At 38.4% G+C, this 23,028-nt stretch overlaps 1 protein-coding gene across 3 annotated transcripts in view; it reads right to left on the reverse strand.

Moving 5' to 3' along the window:
- LOC127423165 (ubiquitin carboxyl-terminal hydrolase 22) overlaps positions 1 to 23,028 on the reverse strand; it is a 53,751-nt gene that overhangs the window by 20,591 nt on the left and 10,132 nt on the right. For all 3 annotated transcript variants that reach the window (XM_051667285.1, XM_051667286.1, XM_051667287.1), the window contains exons 2-3: positions 6,950 to 7,082; positions 469 to 582 (exon numbers count right to left, since the gene is read on the reverse strand). In XM_051667285.1, coding sequence (XP_051523245.1) covers positions 469 to 582; positions 6,950 to 7,082 — 247 coding nt within the window. The remainder of the gene's footprint in view (positions 1 to 468; positions 583 to 6,949; positions 7,083 to 23,028) is intronic.

The raw sequence follows: 23,028 nt of genomic DNA on the forward strand, positions 1-23,028 counted from the left end.
TTACATTATTTGCATATTAAACTGTGATTGTTTTTGCCTTCATTCCATATATCTAACAATTTACAGTCACCTTTACTCTGAACTGTGACTGAATTGTTTCTCCTGCACATGTGACTGAAAACAAAATGCGCGCTGGGTTTCATGACAACGACACAGCGGCTCTGATGCAGCATTTCTTTTACACAGAACTGAAGCATAAAACCATAACACTATTTTTTTGCTACCTTGCGGTCACTGGTATTTCCTTCAGGAAATGTATCTTGTTTTGGAATATAATAGCAAGCTTAAGAAAACATTGATATATGTGCCCTTGTCAATGACAAAAAAACACTCATTCTCCCATACAACGCAACAGGCTCAAACATTAATTTTCTGTATTAGCAGCCCCACAAGCTACAGGCGAAGTTGAACTACATTATTTGAGCAGACCGACGTAAGGGATTTTGAAGGGGTAAAAAAAACACTTACCTTGCAATTTCCATGCTTTTCTTTGTTCTTCTTTGGCAATCTGTTCCATGTCTTTGTCGTATATGTAGTCTTGGCACACAAAGCAATATATTCCACCATACAAAAGGTCTATAGCTGAAGGAGACAGCGAGAGAAAAATGGAGGGAAAAAAGGACCGATTAGAGACCTTTCTGAGAAAATTACGCTTGTACCTTTTCTTGACAGAAATTCCATATCTACTCTTATGCCCTGTAAATATGGGTGAGGTATTAAGGAAACATTCCAAGCATTGCTAAGTGCAGCAAATCTGCCTTCTTTTAATAAGTGATGGGTATAATAATTAGGGTGCACCACAGTAAATACCCATCCCTGCTTGTGCTTCAATATAGTGTCCTCTGTAAAATGTCACGGTGGCTCAATCTCATTGTGGAATAAATATGAGCACTGCAATAGCCTGGAGGTCATGTGTGCTTGTTGATAAATGTAATGTGGGCTTGCCAGTTCCTTATTGCTCTAACTAATGCTACATTTGTGAATTAAGCATATTAATTGTGAATTATCATTCTTTAATGAGGTAGGAAAGCCCAAGCACAAAGCTCATTCAGAGGTAGTCTTCCATTTCCCTAACCCTGCAGTGGCAAAACCTGTATTTCAGTTCCCATGGCAACCTGATGATGGTTTTTTTCTCACAGACACACTAAATATTTGCAGGTGGAGCTTAGCAGTGGGGACCGGCTCCTATTTGTGACAACACTAATGCACAGCCTGGCATAACCTGCTGACAGGTGCTAGGACTATGAAGCTTTTAGTGGCTTTCTGAGCAGAAAGACTACACTGTAAAACATTTTTTGTCATTTTGACGGTAAAAGACTAAAAATGCTACAGTAAAAAAAAAAAATTATTGGTTAACGGGTAGTTACCTTAAAATATATGGTAATGTTTTTTGTTTATATATATTTAAAAAGACAATACATGTATTTTTTTGATAACATTTTGTACAAAGATTTTTTTAATGTACAAAGTATGATTTTCTGTATAATTAACAGTAAAAATTCATATTATGTTTAACAAGAGAGTACATGTAAAATTACAGTAAAAAAAACAATAATCGGGCGTTCCCAGAATTCCCTGCGTGACCCAGTTCATTCCATTATATTTTATGGGAATAGTTATGTTTCTTCTTATTTTTAATATCAGTTATGTACTTTGGGGTGTTGTGTTATATTTGATGTAGTTTAGTTAATGTTTATTACATTATTTTAATTTCATGTGTGTTACCCTGATGGTGTTTAGTGTTTGTGTGAGTGACACTGAGCACTGTCTTTACGTGTTTATTGATCATTGCTCCTGGAAGGGCCACTATTGATGAACTTCATGTTATCATGTGCTGTTCTGTAATTACTACGGTGATTAACAATACAATATAAAGTAAAAAGCAGATTTTTACAATTTCAGAAGGTTAATATATTAAGTTTATTATTTAAACATATAAACGACGGTAATGCACCGTAAAATATACAGGCATCAAAATTACATCCCATAAAGCCTGAAACATGGTTACCGTATTTTTTACTTTGAATTTCTGGCAACCACAGCTGCCAGTTTTTTACCGTACATTTAACAGGATTTAATTTTTACAAAGTACAGTAGCAATGATTGCAGGGCTATTTTCAGTTGTAAGAAACACAAGTCTTATTGTATGTGGTGGTGAACTGGTAGGAGGTAAAAGATCAGTATATTCTGTTTCACTTGGAAATATGTCACATGAAAGTTAAATGCATTTTGATTGTGAATGTTAGATTGTGAGATATTAATGGACACCTCCATAAGATTATTGTCATCTCTTGATTATTGTCATAAGACTACGTTTCTCTTGACCTTTAACACCATTAAATGTATCTGATTTTCATGAAAATGCCACTTATAAAACAGTTACAACTCTAAATTCTGATTGGATGAACCACATTCTAAGACGCTGTAAAATGCTGATACCTATATATAAGCAAAGTCTCTTTAATTTTTACACTTTTATATCTCTTTACATTCTATATTTAATGTGCCAAGTTGCTACGTTGTTTGCCAACAGTAAACAGTCAGCAGAAGAACCATTCCATTTACTATCAATAATAAATGTAACTATTTATTGAACATTGGTGTTTATCATATTGCTGTTGATGGGATTTTATATAAGCAATAAGTCTTGAGAGGCTGTGTGCTACAGTAATTTTACCACAGGCGCCACTTTTTTTTATAGTAACTAACCAGTTGCTAAAAATGAACTAGTCAACTTTGGTCTTCAATGGGGCTTTCTTTAATACAACAGTCCAAGAGTGAAACAATGTGACTGATTAAATTTCCAATAAAAGCCTTTCCTGTGTTTGGCACGTGATTTAAACGGCATTTCGATGACAAGCAAAAAATAGAGAAGTTGTATAAACAAAATGAGGTGGGGCTGTGAGATGCACGCACACACAAGATGAATAAACCAAAAGCATAGCAGGCCTTCAGGTAACCATGGTAACCAGCACAGGAAAAAGAGGAAAGAACACTGAGATCAAGCCTGACAAGTATGAGCAGGCCAAACAGCTATGGCAAATAAACGATGGAAAACAAAATGCAATATAAATAAATGGGAACCACAGAGATGCACAAAAAGAGGCTAAATAGAGGCTGAAGGTAAAGCTAGCTGATCCAGCCTTAATTACTCGTTGTTCGTCTTTGGAAAATAATCACAGTTTTCCTCCTTGGGAGCAGTGTGCTCATTCACAGATAGCTCTTCTACAGGGCTAACCTAATTAAATGTTCAATCAAACTCCGAGGGGAACTCAACACACACAGGGGAATGGAGTTGAGCTCCGTGTTAGTGATGCTGCAGCGCCACCTGGGAACACAGCAAGACGTGAAATATCGGTTTTGCCTCTTGGTAACAGTGATGCTCAAGAAATCCCATGACACCTTGGACATGACTAGTGATAAATCATGACCTGGAATGCAACAAATTACAATGGATCAGCTGCAAGCAACCAGGATTTGAACAAACAAACAGGTGAGTGCAACAAATGCAAGCCCTCTAACAACACACTATATCAGTCTAGCAATTTCCTCTTTTCCCAATCTCACATGGAGTGTCAATTTTAGCTTCTCTAATCACTGCTCGGTCCATCTGTGATGAAGGCTTATGGACTTTTTATTTTATTTTTTTAAAGAAAGAGAACTCTTACACTACTTTGAGTTTTAAGCTAACATTGTATATTACAGAAGAACACCCCCATTACTCACCCAAGAACTTGGCCAATTTGAGCATAAATGCTTCAAATGTTTTGAGAACAAAAGTTTCATTCTACAAAAATATGGATGGATTCAAGAGACAAGTACATAAGAGCACTGTAGTTGCCGTTGATCGAACGTCTTTGTTTATATACCAATATGAACACACTTCCGATATCAATGTTGTCATTGCAGACTCTAGGCACAATGATGACTTCAAGCTCAATTACACTTCTTGTAGTGCCATCTAACACTCTGCGCATGCGTCAAGCACTAGGAAATGTAATTGAGCTTGAAATCAAGATTGTGCCAAGAGACAGCAATGGCAAGATGTACACTGAAAAAGGAGTTATATTTTGGTCTGTTCTCACTCAAAACTGATTGGATCGCTTTAGAAGACATGTATGCTTGATCAGACATGTATGCTTGTTATGCAGACATTATCTCCTTTTTGAAGCTTCAAAGACCTGACCTACAGAGCTGAAATATTCTTCTAAAAATCTTCGTTTGTTTTCAGCAGAAGAAAGTCATACACATCTGGGATAGCATGAGGGTGAGTAAATGATGAGAGAACTTTCATTTTTGGTTGAACTATCCATTTAAGTATGTAAGCTCCACCCCACTAGGAAGAAAGTTATTAAATTCAGGTTTCGGATACTTCCATATTACCTCTATGGAAAAAGGTGGGTGATGAACTAGAAGCCATCGCTGGAAAGAAACACTGCAAGGTCACACATTCACACACAATGTCAGGGACTATTATCCCCTTCGACACTATAATTACCTACATACCCATCTGTTTGCGTTTCTTATTTGTTTGTTGTTGGAGGGTGGCACCCCTCCTCATTAAAACAGAGGGGATAATTACATGGCACTGATGCACTAAGGAGCTGGGAGATATCCAAGACCAGATTTTTGCATTTACTGCCTCTTGCTTCGAAGTGAGATCAGAACTGCATGTTTATGGCTTTTGTAACATGGCGGCCCCCAGATTAAATGTAAAGAAATTATTCAATAAAAATTATATTAACATAATTACTGAGTTTGGGTGCCAGACAGTTTTAGGCCTTTCAAAAATTATTTTTCACCCCAAATAGCTCTTAAAGCCACCAGTTACAAAATGAGTTAAAATGAATAAATTGTATTTTTCTTTAACAAACAAGAACAAGACTTTAATAAATGTCCATGGAAAGTATGAATATGCGGCTTGTGTTTGTTTGAATACATTCACGACAAAAAGGATTCAGTAATCAAAATGATTTTGTTTTAAGAATAACCATGCAAAAACAATGTTTTCAGTTTAAGCAATTTATTCAAGTATTGTCTTTCAACAACAATAGCCAAAAACAAAAGAAAAAGAAAAAGAAAAAAAAAAAAAAAAAGGAAATGAACAAAGGGAATGCAAGTGTGGTAATGTGCGAGTGTGAATGAAGAGTGTGTTGCAGAATGTGTGTGTGTGTGTGTGTGTGTGTGTGTGTGTGTGTGTGTGTGCAAACAATGAGCCACTGACCAGTAATGGCAGGGAGAATGGTTTTGGAGAGTTTTGGCTTGAGGTTAGAGGGTGGCAAACCAAGGCAAATACCCTGGATTGGACTGTACACTCAGCTTTTCCAATTTGGTTGCGGCAGTGTTAAAGGCTTCTATGGATTTTCCCTGTACTGCCATACTTTACAAAAGCAGATATTAAAGAAATAATTCACTTAATTTACTCAGCCTCATGCCATTCCACACCCATAAAAATATAAAAGTAATGCATACAACAATATATACTATATCCTTTGAAGTCATACGATAGCTTTGTGTGATGAACAGACCAAAAGTCATGCTGTTATTCACTGACAATCTTCCCCACCACCATAGCCCTCGAAACCTCTTGCGGTCACATTTTTCATACTTGGCTTGTTGTGAAAACCATTATGGAAAGTAAACCATTGGTGTTTGTAGTCAATGATGTCAAACTTGTCATGACTCATCTAAAATCAACCTTTTTAAGTTGTACACAAGCACCTATAAGATTGCTTGGAAAAGAATGGCTTGGGCATTCTTTCAAACATGCCATTTTGTGCTTCTAATAAAATAATAATAATAATAATATTGGGGGGGGGGGGGGTGAACTATTCCTTTAAACTTGGTGTAACAGAGTGAGCAAGAGACAGACACATTGGGTGTGGCATCAGGCCTTGGAGAGGTGTTTATTTTATTTTTTTTAAACATATACATAAAATGTCCAAAAGGAGGAATTAAATTGTTAATGGGTAAAGTGCTCAAAATAAAGGGGAATTTGGCATACTCGCAAAGAAATGGGGCTCAGTGCAGAATGAGTGTCCAAAGGAATGATCCATGACGTTGGCGGGGTCCGGCAGACTTGACACGCACCCCTTCATGGTCTGCAGCCTGTGGCATGGGGGACGGCTGTTTCTGTGATGGTCTGTCTTGCCATGGGTCACTGCAAGTGTGAGGGGAAGGCAGCCTGACTTCCTAGACCATCGGCATTGACAGGTGTGGTACTCTCCAGCGACTCATCTCACCCATACCAGGGTTCTGAGGGAGCAGGTCCGCTACACATTTAATTCAGCCAGTACCCAGTACGCTCTGCTCCTGGACTTGCAAGGATGCCAGTGTGCACACATGGAGATGGAAGCCGGATCCCTGAGGAGAGGTGCCCTCTGCGGTTTAATGGCAGCGTTGCTGAGGCCATATTGCCATCAGGTGTGCCCCATCATCCGCTGCCCAAACAAGGCTTATTAAATTGCACCTCTCCTCTCTCCTGGCCAATCCCATTGTGAGCCTGGCTGAAGGATGGCCCTCAGATGTGGGGCAACGAAGATGAGTGGGAGGGGCGGGTCGTTCCACCACACTAGGTTTTGGAGTTTTATTGTAGATTTCAAAGAGATGGCTTCTCCCTTATATGAAAAGATTCAAGGCTTATAACATGACAAGTTCAAACATGCTCACTTTATTTCTCACCTTGAAGAGAGTGTGCTCACCTTCCTACAGAGTCTTGAATGAACCAATTTGTGTTACGTTACCTTGGCTCTGTGTTTTCGTAACTTGATTGTGTGTTTTGCACATGGTGTGCATGTCTTTTGAAGAGTCATGCTTGTGTATTCTATTTTTTTTGCAAATTATGTCTATTTGTGTGGGTGTTTTCCCTTAGATGCTTAGGAGTAGGAATGTGTATGAATAAGATTAAGCTGGATTTGGTCTTGGTGAAAAATGGCCTTGTGCTTCTTACCTAGGTTGTGTCTCTTGTTTTTGGCGTGCTCGTGGATGTGTTTCTTGCTGAAACAACCGAAGAACACACAATGGAGACAGGAGTGAAGTCGATTTAAGTGTGCTCCACACATGTGACATATACATGACTTCGCCTAGGAAAGTGACAGAGGAAACGAGATACATGTGTTTAGTTGCATTGCCCCAACTCTCTTTAGGTGAGTCACATCACAATATATTGACATTCAAACTGCAGAACTACACATTTTCACAATCGATTAGTCGGTTGGCTGTCTGAACGACTAGTCAAATAGTTGGTCTCAAAAATGGCCTGTAAAATTAGGCTGGTATAGGGTCATGTTTATCAGACAGAAACCAATCAGAAAAGTTTTGTAGAAAAATATGGATAATAAGCTCAGCTCCTCAACAGGGTAAATTACAGATTTAACAAATAATTGTGCTTAAAGCTGAAGTATGTAATTGGAAAAGCTGAATGAATGGAATTGCAAAAATAAACATTTTTAAAACAGCTTTCTGAATACGCCCCCCACCTGCTGTTGGTCAAACAAAGACATAGTCCCACCCCCATCTATTTTCTACCCATGAACAAGTTTGTTTTTCAAAAAAATCAAAACATACATGGCTTTGGTCTTCAGCAGTCAACACCCGATCGCATTGCACCACCTACCGGGTGAGAACGAACAGCACCAGGTTGAGTGTGTACATTGGTACTCTGCTGCTTTTCCTGCAGTTCCCGGATGTGGAAGACTGAATTTCCAACTGAATTTGAACCACTGAATTTGAGGACGTTCATTTTGTTAAGCAAAATAAAACGGGCTGAATTTTACCTGTCAAAAAATCTAGATGGTATTTTCAAATAAACTGAGTTGAACTGATTTTGGAAACAAACTTTGGAAGGTGAACATTTATGTTTTAATTTTTAATAATTAAATTAGTTGTGAAATGTTTCCAAATGAAATATTCCATGCTTAAAAATACAACCATGTTAAATTTCAGCCTCCCAAAATGCAAGCACTGATAATACAATGCATTTATTTTTCGATTAAAGCAATTCACCATACGTTTATGCTTCAAACACTTTAGTCATGAATTTAGCTCCATATATGACACTGCAATGCTATCCTTATGATCATCAAAAGAGAGTGTAACCGTGTTTTGAACACCTTTCTCTGCAAAACGTTTGCTAAACAAGTTTTTTTATCATTTAAAATGTAAGAACTTTGACTCGTTAATGGATATTTTTTAATAAAAGTGAATGTTTGTCACTGACTGTAAACCTCCCTGCTCTGGGCGTCGACATACTTGCGTGACGTAACACACACCTAAATCTCGACTAAATGGGAGTTGAAGATTTCCGCACAAGTTTCCAAGTTAGAAGTCCGACATAACGTGTCATTCCGTTGCCCTTTCCCCAATTGAAAGGTGGAAATTCCGACTCTCCAAATGAATGGAACACTTCATGAATCATCACTGCAACAACAATACAGAGCATCGCGTCTTTCCCCACATGAGCGAACACTTGGGGAGACAGACACACACACCCACACACCAGGCATGTGGCAGTGGACTCAACGCACTGCGAGTGTTTCAAACAGCTAGACAGAGCGCAGCTAAATAACACAGAACGCAGCATCTTCAAAACTGAACTTCAACTTAACACGCATATTAAAAACTAGATGGTTATGGCGTCTCCTGTTAAACCAACAGCGATTTGAAAATAGTTCAGACAGTCACTAAAAAACTGGTGCGCGCTTACTAAGAATACTTCGCTAACCTGAAGGAAGAACAGACAGAGCCGCGTTGTGCACATTCTTTCATTGAGTTGGGCAGCGAATCTTCACATAATGACAAAATATGATGCATTATATTTTGATTATGCAACCTTTTGTACATTTTGTAACAGATTATTTTATAACAGCCTATATTAATGAATAGACGATACACTGGAACAAGATGCAATGCAGCAGCCAAAGACATTTGTCAGACATGTTATTTTATTTATATTATATATATATATATATATATATATATATATATATATATAGACACACACACACACACAGTTATGTACATGTCATTGCCCTTCGAGTACTCTTACTCGTTGAGTACTCGAAGTAATTAGTCAGAGTACTCGAGTAGACAAAATGACCAAAATGCCCATCCCTACTGCATATCAAGCTGGGATGGAAGTATTTTAACACAAAGTTACTTACTTCAGCTTTAAAAAATGCTTTCCTTTAATGCACAGAACTATAACAGCCTAGTTCTCCGTAAAAATGGATTGTGCAGTTTCAGAAAAAAAGTTGATGACAGATATTATTGTGAAATGTATTGAAGGTAGTGAATGTTACAGAAGTGCTGTGGTTTTAGTATGCTAATGCACACCTGAACGGTCAAATACATTTCAAAATTCTGTCAAAATGCTCGTCTTGGTGAGGTATTCATGTAAACACAGAAAGTGATGTCTAAAGTGAACGTAAACAGTGGAGAAAAAAGTGGATTTGTATTAAAATGTCGGACTTGTAAGTGTAAATGTAAGTTTAAAGGCCTGCTGCTGTCTAGTGTGTCATTATAATCATCAAACAACCATAACAAGAAAACGAGAAAACACTCACTGCTCTTGACTGGGTACCTTTAGTAGCTTTACAAAGTATTCATGTATTACAATCATACAGTAAAGACCAGTAATAGTTTTATGTTGCATTTCATTCTGAATGTTTCCTTGAATACTTGATAGCCTACTGCTGTTAAAAACTTTTAAAGCTGGGGGACTGGGTAGCTCGGTGAGTATTGACGCCGACTACCACCCCTGGAGTCACGAGTTTGAATACAGGGTGTGTTGAGTGACTCCAGCCAGGTCTCCTAAGCAACCAAATTGGCCCGGTTGCTAGGGAGGGTAGAGTCACATGGGGTAACCTCATCGTGGTCGCGATTAAGTGGTTCTTGTTCTCAATGGGGCGCGTGGTAAGTTGTGCATGGATCACGGAGAGTAACATGAGCCTCCACATGCTGCGAGTCTCCGCGGTGTCATGCACAGCAAGCCATGTGATAAGATGCATGGATTGATGGTCTCAGAAGTGGAGGCAACTGACTTGTCCTCTGCCACACGGATTGAGGTGAGTAACCGCGCCACCATGAGGACCTAGTAAGTAGTGGGAATTAGGGAGAAAAGGGGATAAAAAATAAAATTTTAAAGCTGTTAAAAGCAATACTGAATTTTCTTAATTTGTATTTTTTGTTCTATTACTTTTCATCTATTTCTATTAATTGCTGTTTTTATTGTTATTTTATTACTGACTGTTTACTAGTCTTGAATAATTAAGAACTTGAAACCATTCTTCCAATATTAACATATTAGTTAGTGTTATTATTTGTTGTGGTTTTGAAGCTGCTATTGAGAATCGTGAAATTTCACTACCATCTACTGAAATTTTGGTATAGTAATAATGTATAGACTTTATTGTACATGTTAGATCTTGCTGCAATAACATGATGAAAAAGTAGATCTCATTCCATAGAACTATGAGCATCCCTGCTGTAAATGATGGCGATGGAGGCTTTTCTGTATTTGACTACCATACGTGACATACAATAATCACCATATGAAAATAGCCTCCTGCCCTACACAGTGCAGTTTACATTTCTGTCGCAGAGTATTAAGTTGATTGCATAGATACTATATTAGGTTGGGCATTGGTCGTAATTTTAGAAAAATATACAACATAAACTTTGACATGTTTATTAAGCATGTAACAATGTTAAAAGTAACTTTTTTTACTCTGACAAGTGAATGACCAATTTACTTGTCCGGAGGACAAGCACATGATAATGCTTAATGCCGAGCCCTGGCTCAAATGTATACTCTAGTCGATTTTGTGTTTTGACCATTTGTGAACTGCATTAAACTCCATCTCGTTTATGCTTTGTGGGTGTGACTTTTTTGCCGTGTCATCGCCAATCATATCCATACAACCAATGTGTTTATGAATAAATTACTACTAGAGCACAAAATTGTTTACAAGAGTACAAAGTTCTTCATAGATCTAGCCTCTTAATTTTGCTCTCAAAGTGTACCAGACTGATGCATTTAACTTTAAAATGTAAAAAAACTTCTTCTGGGGAAGCATGCCCCCGGGTCCGAGAGGGTCCGAGGTCTACCCACCACAGTCTCACAAAATCCTGTGGGAAACACTGACGTTAGTTAACACAAACAATGACCAATACTTTTACAGTATTTATTATTGTTGGTTAATTTCAACATATAGTAATACATTTTAAACCAAAAGTTGTATATGTTAACATTAACTAATGCACTATGAACTAACATGAACAATTGCATTTTTATTAACTAGCATTAACAAAAAAAAAAAAAAATGCTGTAAAAAATATGTTACCCACTGTTAGTTCTTGATATTTAATGCTTTAACTAATGTTAACAAATGAACCTTATGGTAAAGTGTTATCAATTTATTTCTTATTTGTTATATCTGCTCTATAGAAACATGAAATGATCTCATCATTTGGCAACAGACTGCAAAGGGCAGTAAATGCAATAAGGATTGCATCTCTTATTTCCAAATAATTCTTCCTCAAAAATACAGTTGGAAACGTTACTGGAACCGTTAAGGAACCCGACCCGAATCGTTAAATTCCTTAAGATTACCATCCCTAATGTTATATTAATAAAAAATGTATTACTCATTGCCATAACATGTATTAAATCTACCTTAATCTCAACATTAACAAGTTGTCTTAAATATTAGAACCAAAATAAATTCTTCCAATAATTAACTAGTGGGTTGCTGGATGACTAGTCTTAATCCTAATTCAAACCTATCCCAATACCGTGATCTTGCATTTTATCGTTTAATACCATGGGAATTAGATCACTACACAGTCCCAGTGATTAAAGCTTGGCTCTGCTTATACTTCCAGACTAGCTATTTTTGTTGAGATCCCATTTCTTTGCATCTTGCCCTTACACTATTCCCTGGTGACATGCCACCCTGCGGACAACTGAGAATAACTATTCTATTGCATGAATGGAGCACTAAATGACAGGTAATATGAGAACACAGAAAGAGCTAAACCATTTCTTTTTTCATTACAATTCCCTAGCGTTTTCATGAAACGTAATTGCTCCCCACAAAACACCACAACCTGAAGTCTGGTGAGCTGGATTGTAGGGAAGAAAACATAAAAGATTAAAAAAAAGAGAGAAGCAGGGGGCCTGGGTAGTTCAGTGCTAAAGACGCTGGCTACCACCCTGGAGTTCGCTAGTTCGAATCCCAGGGCGTGCCAAGTAACCTCCTCTTGGTCGCTATAATGTCGTTCGCACTCAGTGGGGCGCATGGCGAGTTGAGTGTGGATGCCGCGGTGGGTGGCATGAAACCTCCACACGCGCTATGTCTCCGTGGCAACGCGCTCAACAAGCCACGTGATAAGATGCGCAGGTTGACGATCTCAGACACGGAGGCAACTGGGATTCGTCCTCCACCACCCGGACTGAGGCGAATCACTATGTGACCACGAGGACTTAAAAGCACATTGGGAATTGGCCATTCCAAATTGGGAGAAAAATAAAAAATAAATAAATAAAAAGAGAGAGAGAGAAGCCATTACAAAAAGAGAACGGATAAGAGTTGGCAGTGCTGGGTGTGGGTTAATGCTAATCTGCAATCATCAACCAAAGGCACCTCAAAAGTTTTCTGTTTATCCATCCTTTTACAGAAATAAGACAGAAAAGATGCAGCAAATTAACTAGATGACCCTACAGATGTGGATAGAGAAAAAAGGAAGGGCTTTTTTTCTTCTGTCTTTCATCAGAGTAATTGAATCCGAGACACTGAGGTAGAAAGGCCTGAGGTAAGGTGAACTTGGCAAACATGATACAGTGTAAAGATGCACATGAGTAAACAAGCACACAAAACAGCGCTCCAAAACATCTTTATAGGACCTCACTAGAGCAGTGGTTCCCAACCCTTTTCCTGGAGGCTCCCCAATACTGCATATTTTGTATATCTCCCTTTACTGACACAACCAATTCAGGTCTTGGAGTCTCCAATAACGAGCTGATGAGTTGAATCAGGTGTGTAAGGAATGGGAGATCCAAAATGTGTAGTGTTGGGGGGCCTCCAGGAACAGGGTTGGGAACCACTGCACTAGAGCAAGACAGGGCTATTACAGATTTTGGAAAGCGCAATAAAAGCTAATGTTATTAAGAATTTTAGCAATATGATCTTGAATGTTCCTGATAATTTAATGATATGGAATGATAATGTAACACTCCACTTCTAGTTCATTCTAGCTGAATATCTCGACCCTGATCCATCCTATGAGCTGAACAGCTTTGCCACGCCCAAACTGTCCATACAAAAGACAGCAGCGTTCGGAATAGCAATACTATGGTACTACTCATAATATTTCAGCAGTATGCCGAATTTCCTGTATTTTCTGTATACATAGAATATTCGGTTGAACAACTTGACCTCCTACATTTGCCAAATGTGCTATGTCTAAAGCAGAGTCTAATGCATGAAATACTGTAATATTCCACAATTAAATGTGCTTGCCTTCCTTTTCTATTGTAATGAATAAACCAGGAGTATAATCAGTCACACTATCTAACATTTACTTTTTGACTCATTATTTGATCAGAAAGCCTAAAGTTAACTTTTTTTCACTAAATGGCATAAATAAAATAAAAATAAATTTTATTTACAAGATGATCATTAAACACCACTAGCTGAATTAAATATGCAATTTAATGAGGTCAGGTGCTTGAGCAATATCACTCAAGCAAGAGTGCTGAAGGTAATCACAGCTGTGCTGATTAGTGCCCGACCGATATATATATTGGCCGATATTAGCCTTTCACCAATATATCGGTACCAGCGTTTATTTTACCGATATGCACCAATATGAAAACTTTTTTCAGAACATATAATGCAGAAAACAATGCTTTAGAATTGGTGTCATAGCGTAGTTTGTCCAGCAGAGGGCGCTCCAACTACATTGTTTACAGAGCTGACTCTGAGCTGAAGGTGGCTCTGCAGACAGGGCAGAGTTCAGCGGTGTCATCACAGTAAGTTGCTAACTAGTTTGTTAAATACATACTGGAAACTTAATAAACAATGACCCCATCATTTTCCCTTTTCAATATTACTAATATAATGTTAACCTTGTCCCTGACAACCATGTCACTCATGTCTGTTTTCTGTTAGCCAGCTATACTTTGTCAGTGCAGTCAGTAATGTAGCAGATTGAAAGGTAAACATCAGAACATCTTTTCGCAGCTCGGCAGACAACGGTGTGGTGGTGGATTGTGTCTGTTGAGTACTGATTTCACGCTATGTTATTACCTAGTTGGTGAGATGCAATGCTGGAAAGTAAAATAAACAACGTCCGTCTTTTACTCTCCGTGACAATGAGCTTATAGCTAACCAGCTAATCACATAGCTACTTTCATTGCTTGTCAGCTGAGTGGAAGCTAATGTGTAAACATGTATTCAGCAAACTGTTTTGTTTAGGATTTACAGTTTGGTACCCCCTTCAACCGAACAATTCCAGTCGTGTCATTTATAAAATGTAATATTTTAAATTCTGGTTTTCCACTGTTGAAAGTTTCCCCATAACTTTTATAGCAGAATACGGTGTAACACCGCTGCCGCTGTTTATCTGTTGAATCGGCAGTATTAATATAGTCAGCATTTGACAGATACTAAAAAGTACAGATGTTTATTTAGCTATTTATTTTATTTTTATTTATTCTTTCTTTTAATAGTCAGCATTTGACTGATACTAAACATACAGTACTGATGTTTATTTAGCTATTTATCTTATTTATTCTTTATTTAAACGGTCAGCATTTGACATACTAAACATACAGTACTGATGTTTATTAAGCTATTTATTGTATTTTTATTTATTCTTTATTTTCTCAGTGTTCATTTCTAGAATTTGTTGACAATGTATAATAATAATGTCAAATATTCTTTGATAAAAATATTTAAGAAAGCAGCCTTCTGAGTACATTTGCATAGTTATATTGGTGCAAAATCGGTGAAAAATCCACATAGAAAAGTCTGTTTTCTTTCCAGCTCAAAAATTTAATATATCGGCCACCATATCGGTAATCGGTGAAATTTCCCTCTCTAAAATCGGTATCAGTCTCAAACATCCCATATCGGTCAGGCTCTAGTGCTGATATTCTATTTTGTTCAATAAACGAGTTCATATATATAGTAACTTACATTTAAGACAGGATATGGCCAGATATTGTCCATTTTTTCTCTGCCAACGAAAACAGTTCCAAAAGGAAGCTGAAGCAAGTGCAACTGTTGCGTGCCATCATGCAACGTACACACTGGAACCTCTGAATGCTGCAAACATGGACAAGCAGAGCCAATTAAGTCTCCCAGTGCAGCTACTCCAAATATCAGTACTGTTGGAACACAACTTGTCCAGTCAGATTAGAGCAGGGTTTTCAACCTTTTACAGGCCAAGGACTCCTTGGTGCATAGAGAGAACAGAGTTACATATTGCATAAAACTAAGTGTAGCATTTTAAGGCAAAATTTCAAAAGTCGGTACCAACACCAGTTAAATTTCATGATTCTCAATAACAATTTCGATACCACACCAAAAGTAAAATACTATTGAACACTAGTGGTCGACCGAAATATCGCAGAGGCTTATAAATCAATATAAAAATAAATTTTCACCTTTGGCTGATTTGTTTCTTGAGGGCGCTGAGAAACGCCTGCTTGCATGTGAAGCGACCGAGACATGTAAACGACCAGTCATGGTTAGTTTTGTTGTTACGTGCCATTGTGTTACTACTATAATAGACCAGTGTGCAACACAGTCTCATTCAAATGGCATATCAGAGCTGCGACAGATGCGTATGAGCTCATAATGTTAAAGTGCTCGCCTGTTTCATTCTCCCTCTCTCTCCTCAACAGTCCCCTGTTACTCTTAACTTTCTTTTCTATTGATAAAAGGCAAATATCAATAAAACTTCTATTATATACTGTCTGCAAATATGCAGATATCTCTGTGGCAAGGAGGAGGGCGGGGCCGGGCCGTGATGACGCACGCCTGGCCCCTAATCAGGCTTATCAAGCCGACGAGAGGGATAAAGGCCGCCGGAGGCTGCAGTTCGGGAGAGAGAGAGCTACAGGCAGCTGCCCTATATGTGTTTATGTTTGTGTGTTTTTGTTTAATTAAATATTACTTTGATGCTTCATCCGGTTCTCGCCTCCTTTCCCTTTTACCCTGTTACATTGGTGCCGAAACCCAGGAAGGAGGAGGGATGTGCTGTAGTAGAGTCCTCGCCACTACCATTCACCCCAAAGGAGCAGCCGCAGCCATCCGCCGTGGCACGGAGGAGCCTGGCCGCCTGAAAGCGGAGGAATGACCACCAACTGCAAGGGGAGGAGGGGCTCCTTACCGACCGCTGAAACACGGCGGGGTCAAAGAGAAGACCACCTTCCGTGAGCGGGGAGGGGCTCACTGCCGACCGCCTGGAGCTGGAGAACCACTACCAGGGGCGGAGGAGACCCCTACCATCCACCAAAACGCGGTGGGGCATTCTGTCCGTCAGGGGCCGGAGGACTGCCTCTGATCAACCCGGGGAGGAGCGCTGTCATCCACTAGAGGGTGGAGGAGTGACCGAGGACCAGGCTACGGCATATCAGAGAACCGGCGAGTACGTTTTTTTTTTTGTCTCTCTCTCCTCTCTCTCTCTCCCGCTGTCGCTCCGTATTGGCCTTTCCCTCTCTTTTTTTTTTTCTCCCCTTGTCTCCCTCTCAGGTCTGAGAAGGTGGGGAAGACCTGCCGGCAGGCGGGGCCGGAAGGGCACGCCCCCAATCCCCCCGGAAAGTACCCTGTTACAATCTCTTTTAAAAAGATGTAATTCACGAACCTCATGAAAATTCATCGTTTTCTTCCTGTCAAGCACTCACCTAATATCCTCCTCTTAAGCGTGTATTCTATCAGCCAGAATCAAAACTTCAGGATCAGGATCAAAATTTCTTCAAATCATGATGGTCAATCCGTGACAATCCAAGCAGGCGATCCAGGATGTTTAAACTGCCAGGCAATTGCTAACGTGTACATGCCATCCATGGTTGCTGGACTACTGTGTGTACTGTTATTTCCTTCTTCCTAATATATTAACTATTTCTTCATGTGCAAATAAATTACTAAAATTTGATGACTAAACAGAAATCAGAAGAAACTGCTATCTACTAAAGATGCACGATTCTGGATAAATTGAGAATCGCAATTTTTTTGCTTAGAATAAAGATCACGATTCTCTCATGATTCTGAAGAAAATGTTCATTTCAGTGATTTACAAAGCCTGGACATAAGGGTATTAAACAAAGTAACATAATTTACTAGAGGTTCTGACAAAATGTTCTCTGCTTCAATCTATGCAAAAATGCAACAAAGTTGTAAATCAAATATATAAATTAAAAATGTCCTAAATCCACAAGGGGGTGCAACGAATACATTATAAACCAAACAGCACCTTGTGATTATTGCAAAAAAAAAAAAACAAATACAAAAAAAAAACCGATTTAACCTGTTTCTCACATGTCAAGTAAAAAGCAAAACGAGCAGAAAAAAGCTTCATTAACAGTTCTATGTTAAATTGGTATTGCACTTGTAAGCAAATATGCAATAAAACTATTATTTTACAAACTTTTTATAAATATTAACAATTTAAAATTAAAACGAAGGCTTCAGTGTTTCTCTTGTAAAACTTGCTTCAAGCTTGTAAAGGAATTATTCAAGAGTCAGTAATTAAATAGAGAACAGAGTAAACAGTGCTTTACATTTTTTAGCAACAGTAGCAATTAAACTTTAAAAAAATTATATTATAAAAATATAAAAAAAGGTAATTTAATGCAAATGAAAGTACTTAAATATTTGACACTCTTTACTGTGTGATTATTACATCTACATTAATACTGATTTGATGTAGTAAGAATGCATGAATGCCTATAACAGACAGCATGCAGCTTATATACATTGACATCACACAAATCTAACATTTTGAAGAATTTGTCCCGTCTGCTTATACATTAACTGCTGTGTTTGCTTTAATATCTTGTCAAGACAGTGCAGATTTAATCCCGTCTGTTTACACTGGTAATTCATTAACAGCTGTGTTTACATTAATATCACAGATTCAATATCTGCATTTACATTAAAATCTCAGATGACAAGCATTCTTCTGCGATCGGTTCTGAGTTTCCCCAGGATAAAAATCAGCACAATTTTGGTGGAAAAGAGGTAACGGCATGCACTCAAATAAGCATGTGAGCATTTAAAAGCAGCAGTCTGTCAATCAGACAGCACATGAGTAGCAATGTAGTCGGTGCTCAGTACTACCTATACTGTTGAAAGACTCTTTTTCTTTTTTTCTCTCTTTTTTTATGTTGGTTTTGACTTGGTAACACCTCTTCTGACATACCTACTTGAACATTACATTGTAATTTCACTTCATACATTTTATTGTTGGAGGAACAATTACAATGGAACATTTATCTTTGGTTCCATTTTTTTCAAGTAATTGAGGTTATGATTTTGTCTGCCGCAATTAAATAATTGTGCAAACTGACTATTACAGCATTACATCTAAGTCAACTTTTGTTGCGTCAAAGGTTTTTGTTTACGTCTTTTTGCAGCAGTTAAGTATTCTAACCAATCCCAGACATGTCTGTTGAGCAATGAAACAGCAACGGCGAATCAGAGATTCTTAATTTGACTATAGCAGTGGTTCGTAAACTTTTTTAAACTACGGCACCCCTTTATAATATTTTTTTTTCCCCACAGTACCCCAACCACTGAAAAATAAAGAAAATGTGCTATTGAAAACACACTTAACACATTTTTTTTTTTAATTAGCTTCTAAAGTAAACATTGCTTCAAGCGTTTAAAGTATTATTCAAGAGCTAGTAATAAAATAAAGAACAGAGTAAAAAGTGCTTTAGGTTTTTCAGTAACGGCAGCAATTATACATTAAAAAAACCTTAAAAAAAAAAAAAAGTAATCTAATGCAAAATAAAACTTCTTAAATTATTGACAATCTTTACTCTGATTACTAGCATACATTAAAATGGATTTAATGCAGTCAGAGCTTTTACTGAGAAGAAGACCTGCCATAGAAATTCATTAGGCTTTCAGCTACTGAAGTTATTCAGCCAAGGACAGCAAGTGGTTTTCTCTGTCTTGTCGATATTATTATATGATTAAAATTAAGGTCTATCATGCTGGATTTACACATCACACAGATCAGTTATTTTGAGATATAAGATTTTTGTTCTGTCTGCTTTCACTCATGTAATACATTAACGGTTGTGTTTACATTAATATCAAGTCAAAACGATGCCGATTTTATCCCACCTGCTTACACTCTCAAAATACATTAACGGTTGTGTTACCTTTAATATCTCTTCAAGGGGGCATTTTGACCAAGAATCGCATTTGACTGTTCACGGATGCAGCTGCATTCATCACAAGATACGAGCGCTCGGTACTGCCAGTACTTTAAACGTTGGTAAGTATTAAAATATTGAACCGAGCATAGATTCCGCAGCACCCTGTTTGGAAACCACTGGTCTATAGTCCTGTCGGTAATGACTACCGATCCAAATACACAAGTTTTAAACAGTCTGATGCCCAGATGCTTGCTTTATGTTTCAGCTCTGTATTTAAATGTAACTTCTACTGTACATCATCTCTAAAAGAGCGCAACAGTGCCCATCCACTTTTTCAGCCATCTGGGTTCTTCCATAGACTTCGTAAAAGAGTTGTAAGCCATGAACCAAACCAACCAGCTGAGGCAAAAAAGTATTTGATACTTTTTTGAAATCGGACATAAAGACAAATGTACATGGTTGTGTACTCACCGTCTTTCATGAGGGCATGGACTACAATCCCATGAAGCATTGCAAATGATGTCATTGATTAAAAACAAAAGGAATATATAAAACTATTGATTTTAGGTTAATGATAAGTATAGAGACAATATATTTTATGTTTATTGCGAAATATTCAGATATGTACAAATATATAAAACAGTTTAAGGGTGAAGGACCGACTCGATTACATCATTCACAGTGCGTCATGGTAGTGTGCAGTCGCTCTTAGGCACGTTTTGCGTGTTTCATTGGCCACGGTTCTCTGATTGGTGGATCTTTCTCTGCTGTATCATGGGTAATGTAGTTGTTAACCACGAATTCCGCTATCAAACATGATTTTTAAACAATGAAGTTGAAATAACGCAGACAAATGGCTTCAACGGAAGCATATACCATCGATGAACAACCTCGTAGCTCAAGGTAGGTCTGTCTTTAAAGGTTTATAAGTTATTGTTGAAAATCAGTTTGTCTATGGGATAAATGAATGGGATTTTACTTCCAGAACCAGACTGTTGTGCTCTATAATCGTGATTATAATATCAAGGGAAATAATCAACAATTATGATTGTTGTCATATTCGTGCATCCATTCTGTGAAATATGCCGTACTCTAGTACTTCCTGACTCTCTATACCATATGATCAAGTTCTACAACCATAATTTCTCATGGTCACTTTGCATCTACACACACCCCTTCCTTCATTCTCCAACATCTTCAACTCTCCCACCTCCATTTCCTCTCTCTCCCACCCTACAGTCCCGCTCTTTCCTACTGCACAGAAGGCAGCTCTATCATTTCAGCAGTCTTCCTTTGTCTCTTATGTTGTGTTAATGTTCTATTAGATGATGCATCGATCCAGACCTCGTCGAAGACAGGGGGGCTGATAAACAAGGGGAGACGGATCAGTTTCCTTCTTCAAGACCCACTGTGGGTTTCACATACCACACACACACACACACACACACACACACACACACAGTCTATTTTTGTTGTTTGCTGAAATTTGTAACAGAAAACAAGAGAGCAATGATGCACCAAATGAAAGCTTATTCATTGAAACTTTGCAGAGAGACCCTCTTCTACAAAGACAGTTTCTGCCCAATGGATTATGCAACCATTTTCCCCATTGCCCCATTAAATCATCCAATCACTGCTCAAACAACCAAACTTGTGCATTCCAAAAGGGCACAGAAAAGAACTAGGCCTCCATCTTTTCTAAAAATTAGTTCACTGAATGTGTGACTGTGGGGCAGATGACATCAGCCTCTGACCAGGCCCCAGAGAAGGGCTCCTCTGTTAGCCACGCCGGCATGCTGCGGAAGCGAGACACTGATGCTGACTCAATAAAACAGGCATCAAAAGAGAGGGAGAGCCCAGCCGCTAATCTCTCTCATTGAACCAATCCATCATGACCAGCAACAAAGAAGCACTGTCATCCCAACCAAACTATGAATGTTCATTTCATACTCGAATAAGGAGGGTGAGATGGAGAAAGTTCTGTTAGTATTTTTTTTTTTAATTGTTGGTATATATGGTTGTCTTTGGTTCTTGCAGCTAAGATTGGAAACCAAGAACTGGTTAAGGAAACTAAATAACTATGAGGAATCGGAATGAAAACCTGAACCATTAAATTCCTTACAATTTTCATCCCTAGTAGCACATCTCACCGTTTTTGCAGTGCCATGAGTGTTGTGTCAAGTTAAAAATAGACCAACTGAATGGAACAGAGACTATTCCACTTAGATTTTCTACATCTTGCCATTTTTAAATCGCTAGAATGGATCCTGTGTGAACGCCTTCTAATCCTCAGTGTTGACCGCTGCCCTGGATTGAAAGCTAAAGGAGGCCTATTTTGGAACGTCTGCATGTGTATAGTTGTTAATAGGCATTGATTGGTGTGAAATGTAAAAAAAAAAAAAAAAAATGGGTTTTCATGATACGATCATTGCTGTTATTTTCAAGTACTAAGGTACTAAAGTGCCATTGTCAGACAACATATGCCCAGACCTTGATGAACAAACAAACACACGATTTTGGCTGTCCAATCAAAAAGGAAAGGCCCAAATCCAGGTAGTTTGGAAGCCATAAGTTCTGGCCTGGAGACATCCATGCCAAGAAATTAACAATCTTGGCAGTATTTTTGTAATTGACATTCATCACATACCCAATCAAAGCATCAAGAGGGGACCGCAATCCCAATCTCTCTTATTCATTCAGAACAAACCTAGAGGGATGGTGGACATCAGATACTTGACATCAAGGGTCAATAACCACGGTACGCAGGCTTCATCAGGTCTATAAATTAAGCTTTCACACTGCCAATCATATTGGTTCTCGCAGTTTCTGCAGCAACTAAACATCCAATCATTGGCTTGCTGCTACGTTTCCAAGATCACAAGTATAGTAGGAGGCATGTGGGTGATGAGGAGAATCAAGGGAGGCAAGATACATGAGAGAAAAAACAAAAAAGAAATAAAGAGAAAGAGGGAATGCACTGATGATAAAGGATGGATGACAGTTCAAACTCATGCAGATGAGGTATATGAATGCTTCTGAGCTGTCTTGACTGTGATAAGCCTGCTAGAGGCTAAATAAATGAGATCAGCTGAGAGAGAGAGAGAGAGAGAGAGAGAGAGAGAGAGAGAGTGTGTGGGGGGACATGTGAGCAAGCGCAGAGGGAGTGTAAGACTGATCCTAAAAAGCTGGAGGCGCTCCACAATGCAATTAGTGGAGAGGGCTTGTCAATTACCCTTAGTCCTTTTCTGCTGAAGGACTACTTTTAAATGGGGAGGACGTTCACCGTGTGTCCACATGGAACATTATTGCACTTAATGTCATAGTGCTTCCTTTCTCTGCAATTAAAAAGATTCATCAAGATGACCTGAACAACAGTACTATGTACAGGCCATCTTCTATACTCTGCAGTCTGTGGTAGCCTTGAATGGATCCTTCAATTCATATGGAATAAAGCCGACCTCCTCCACCACAAGTAAAAAAAAAACACAGAATCCAGAGAAGAGAACAATATCTTGGGATGAAAATTATCAAACGGTCTTAATCGTATTCAAGTAAGAAATGCTGCGTTTAAGAATTTGTAGGGCTGTGAATTATGAGCCAGTAAAACTGTAGCAGAGCAAGAGTCCATTCCT

Source organism: Myxocyprinus asiaticus, chromosome 32 (assembly GCF_019703515.2).
Source record: "Myxocyprinus asiaticus isolate MX2 ecotype Aquarium Trade chromosome 32, UBuf_Myxa_2, whole genome shotgun sequence".
In the NCBI taxonomy this organism is placed as follows: Eukaryota; Metazoa; Chordata; class Actinopteri; order Cypriniformes; family Catostomidae; genus Myxocyprinus; species Myxocyprinus asiaticus.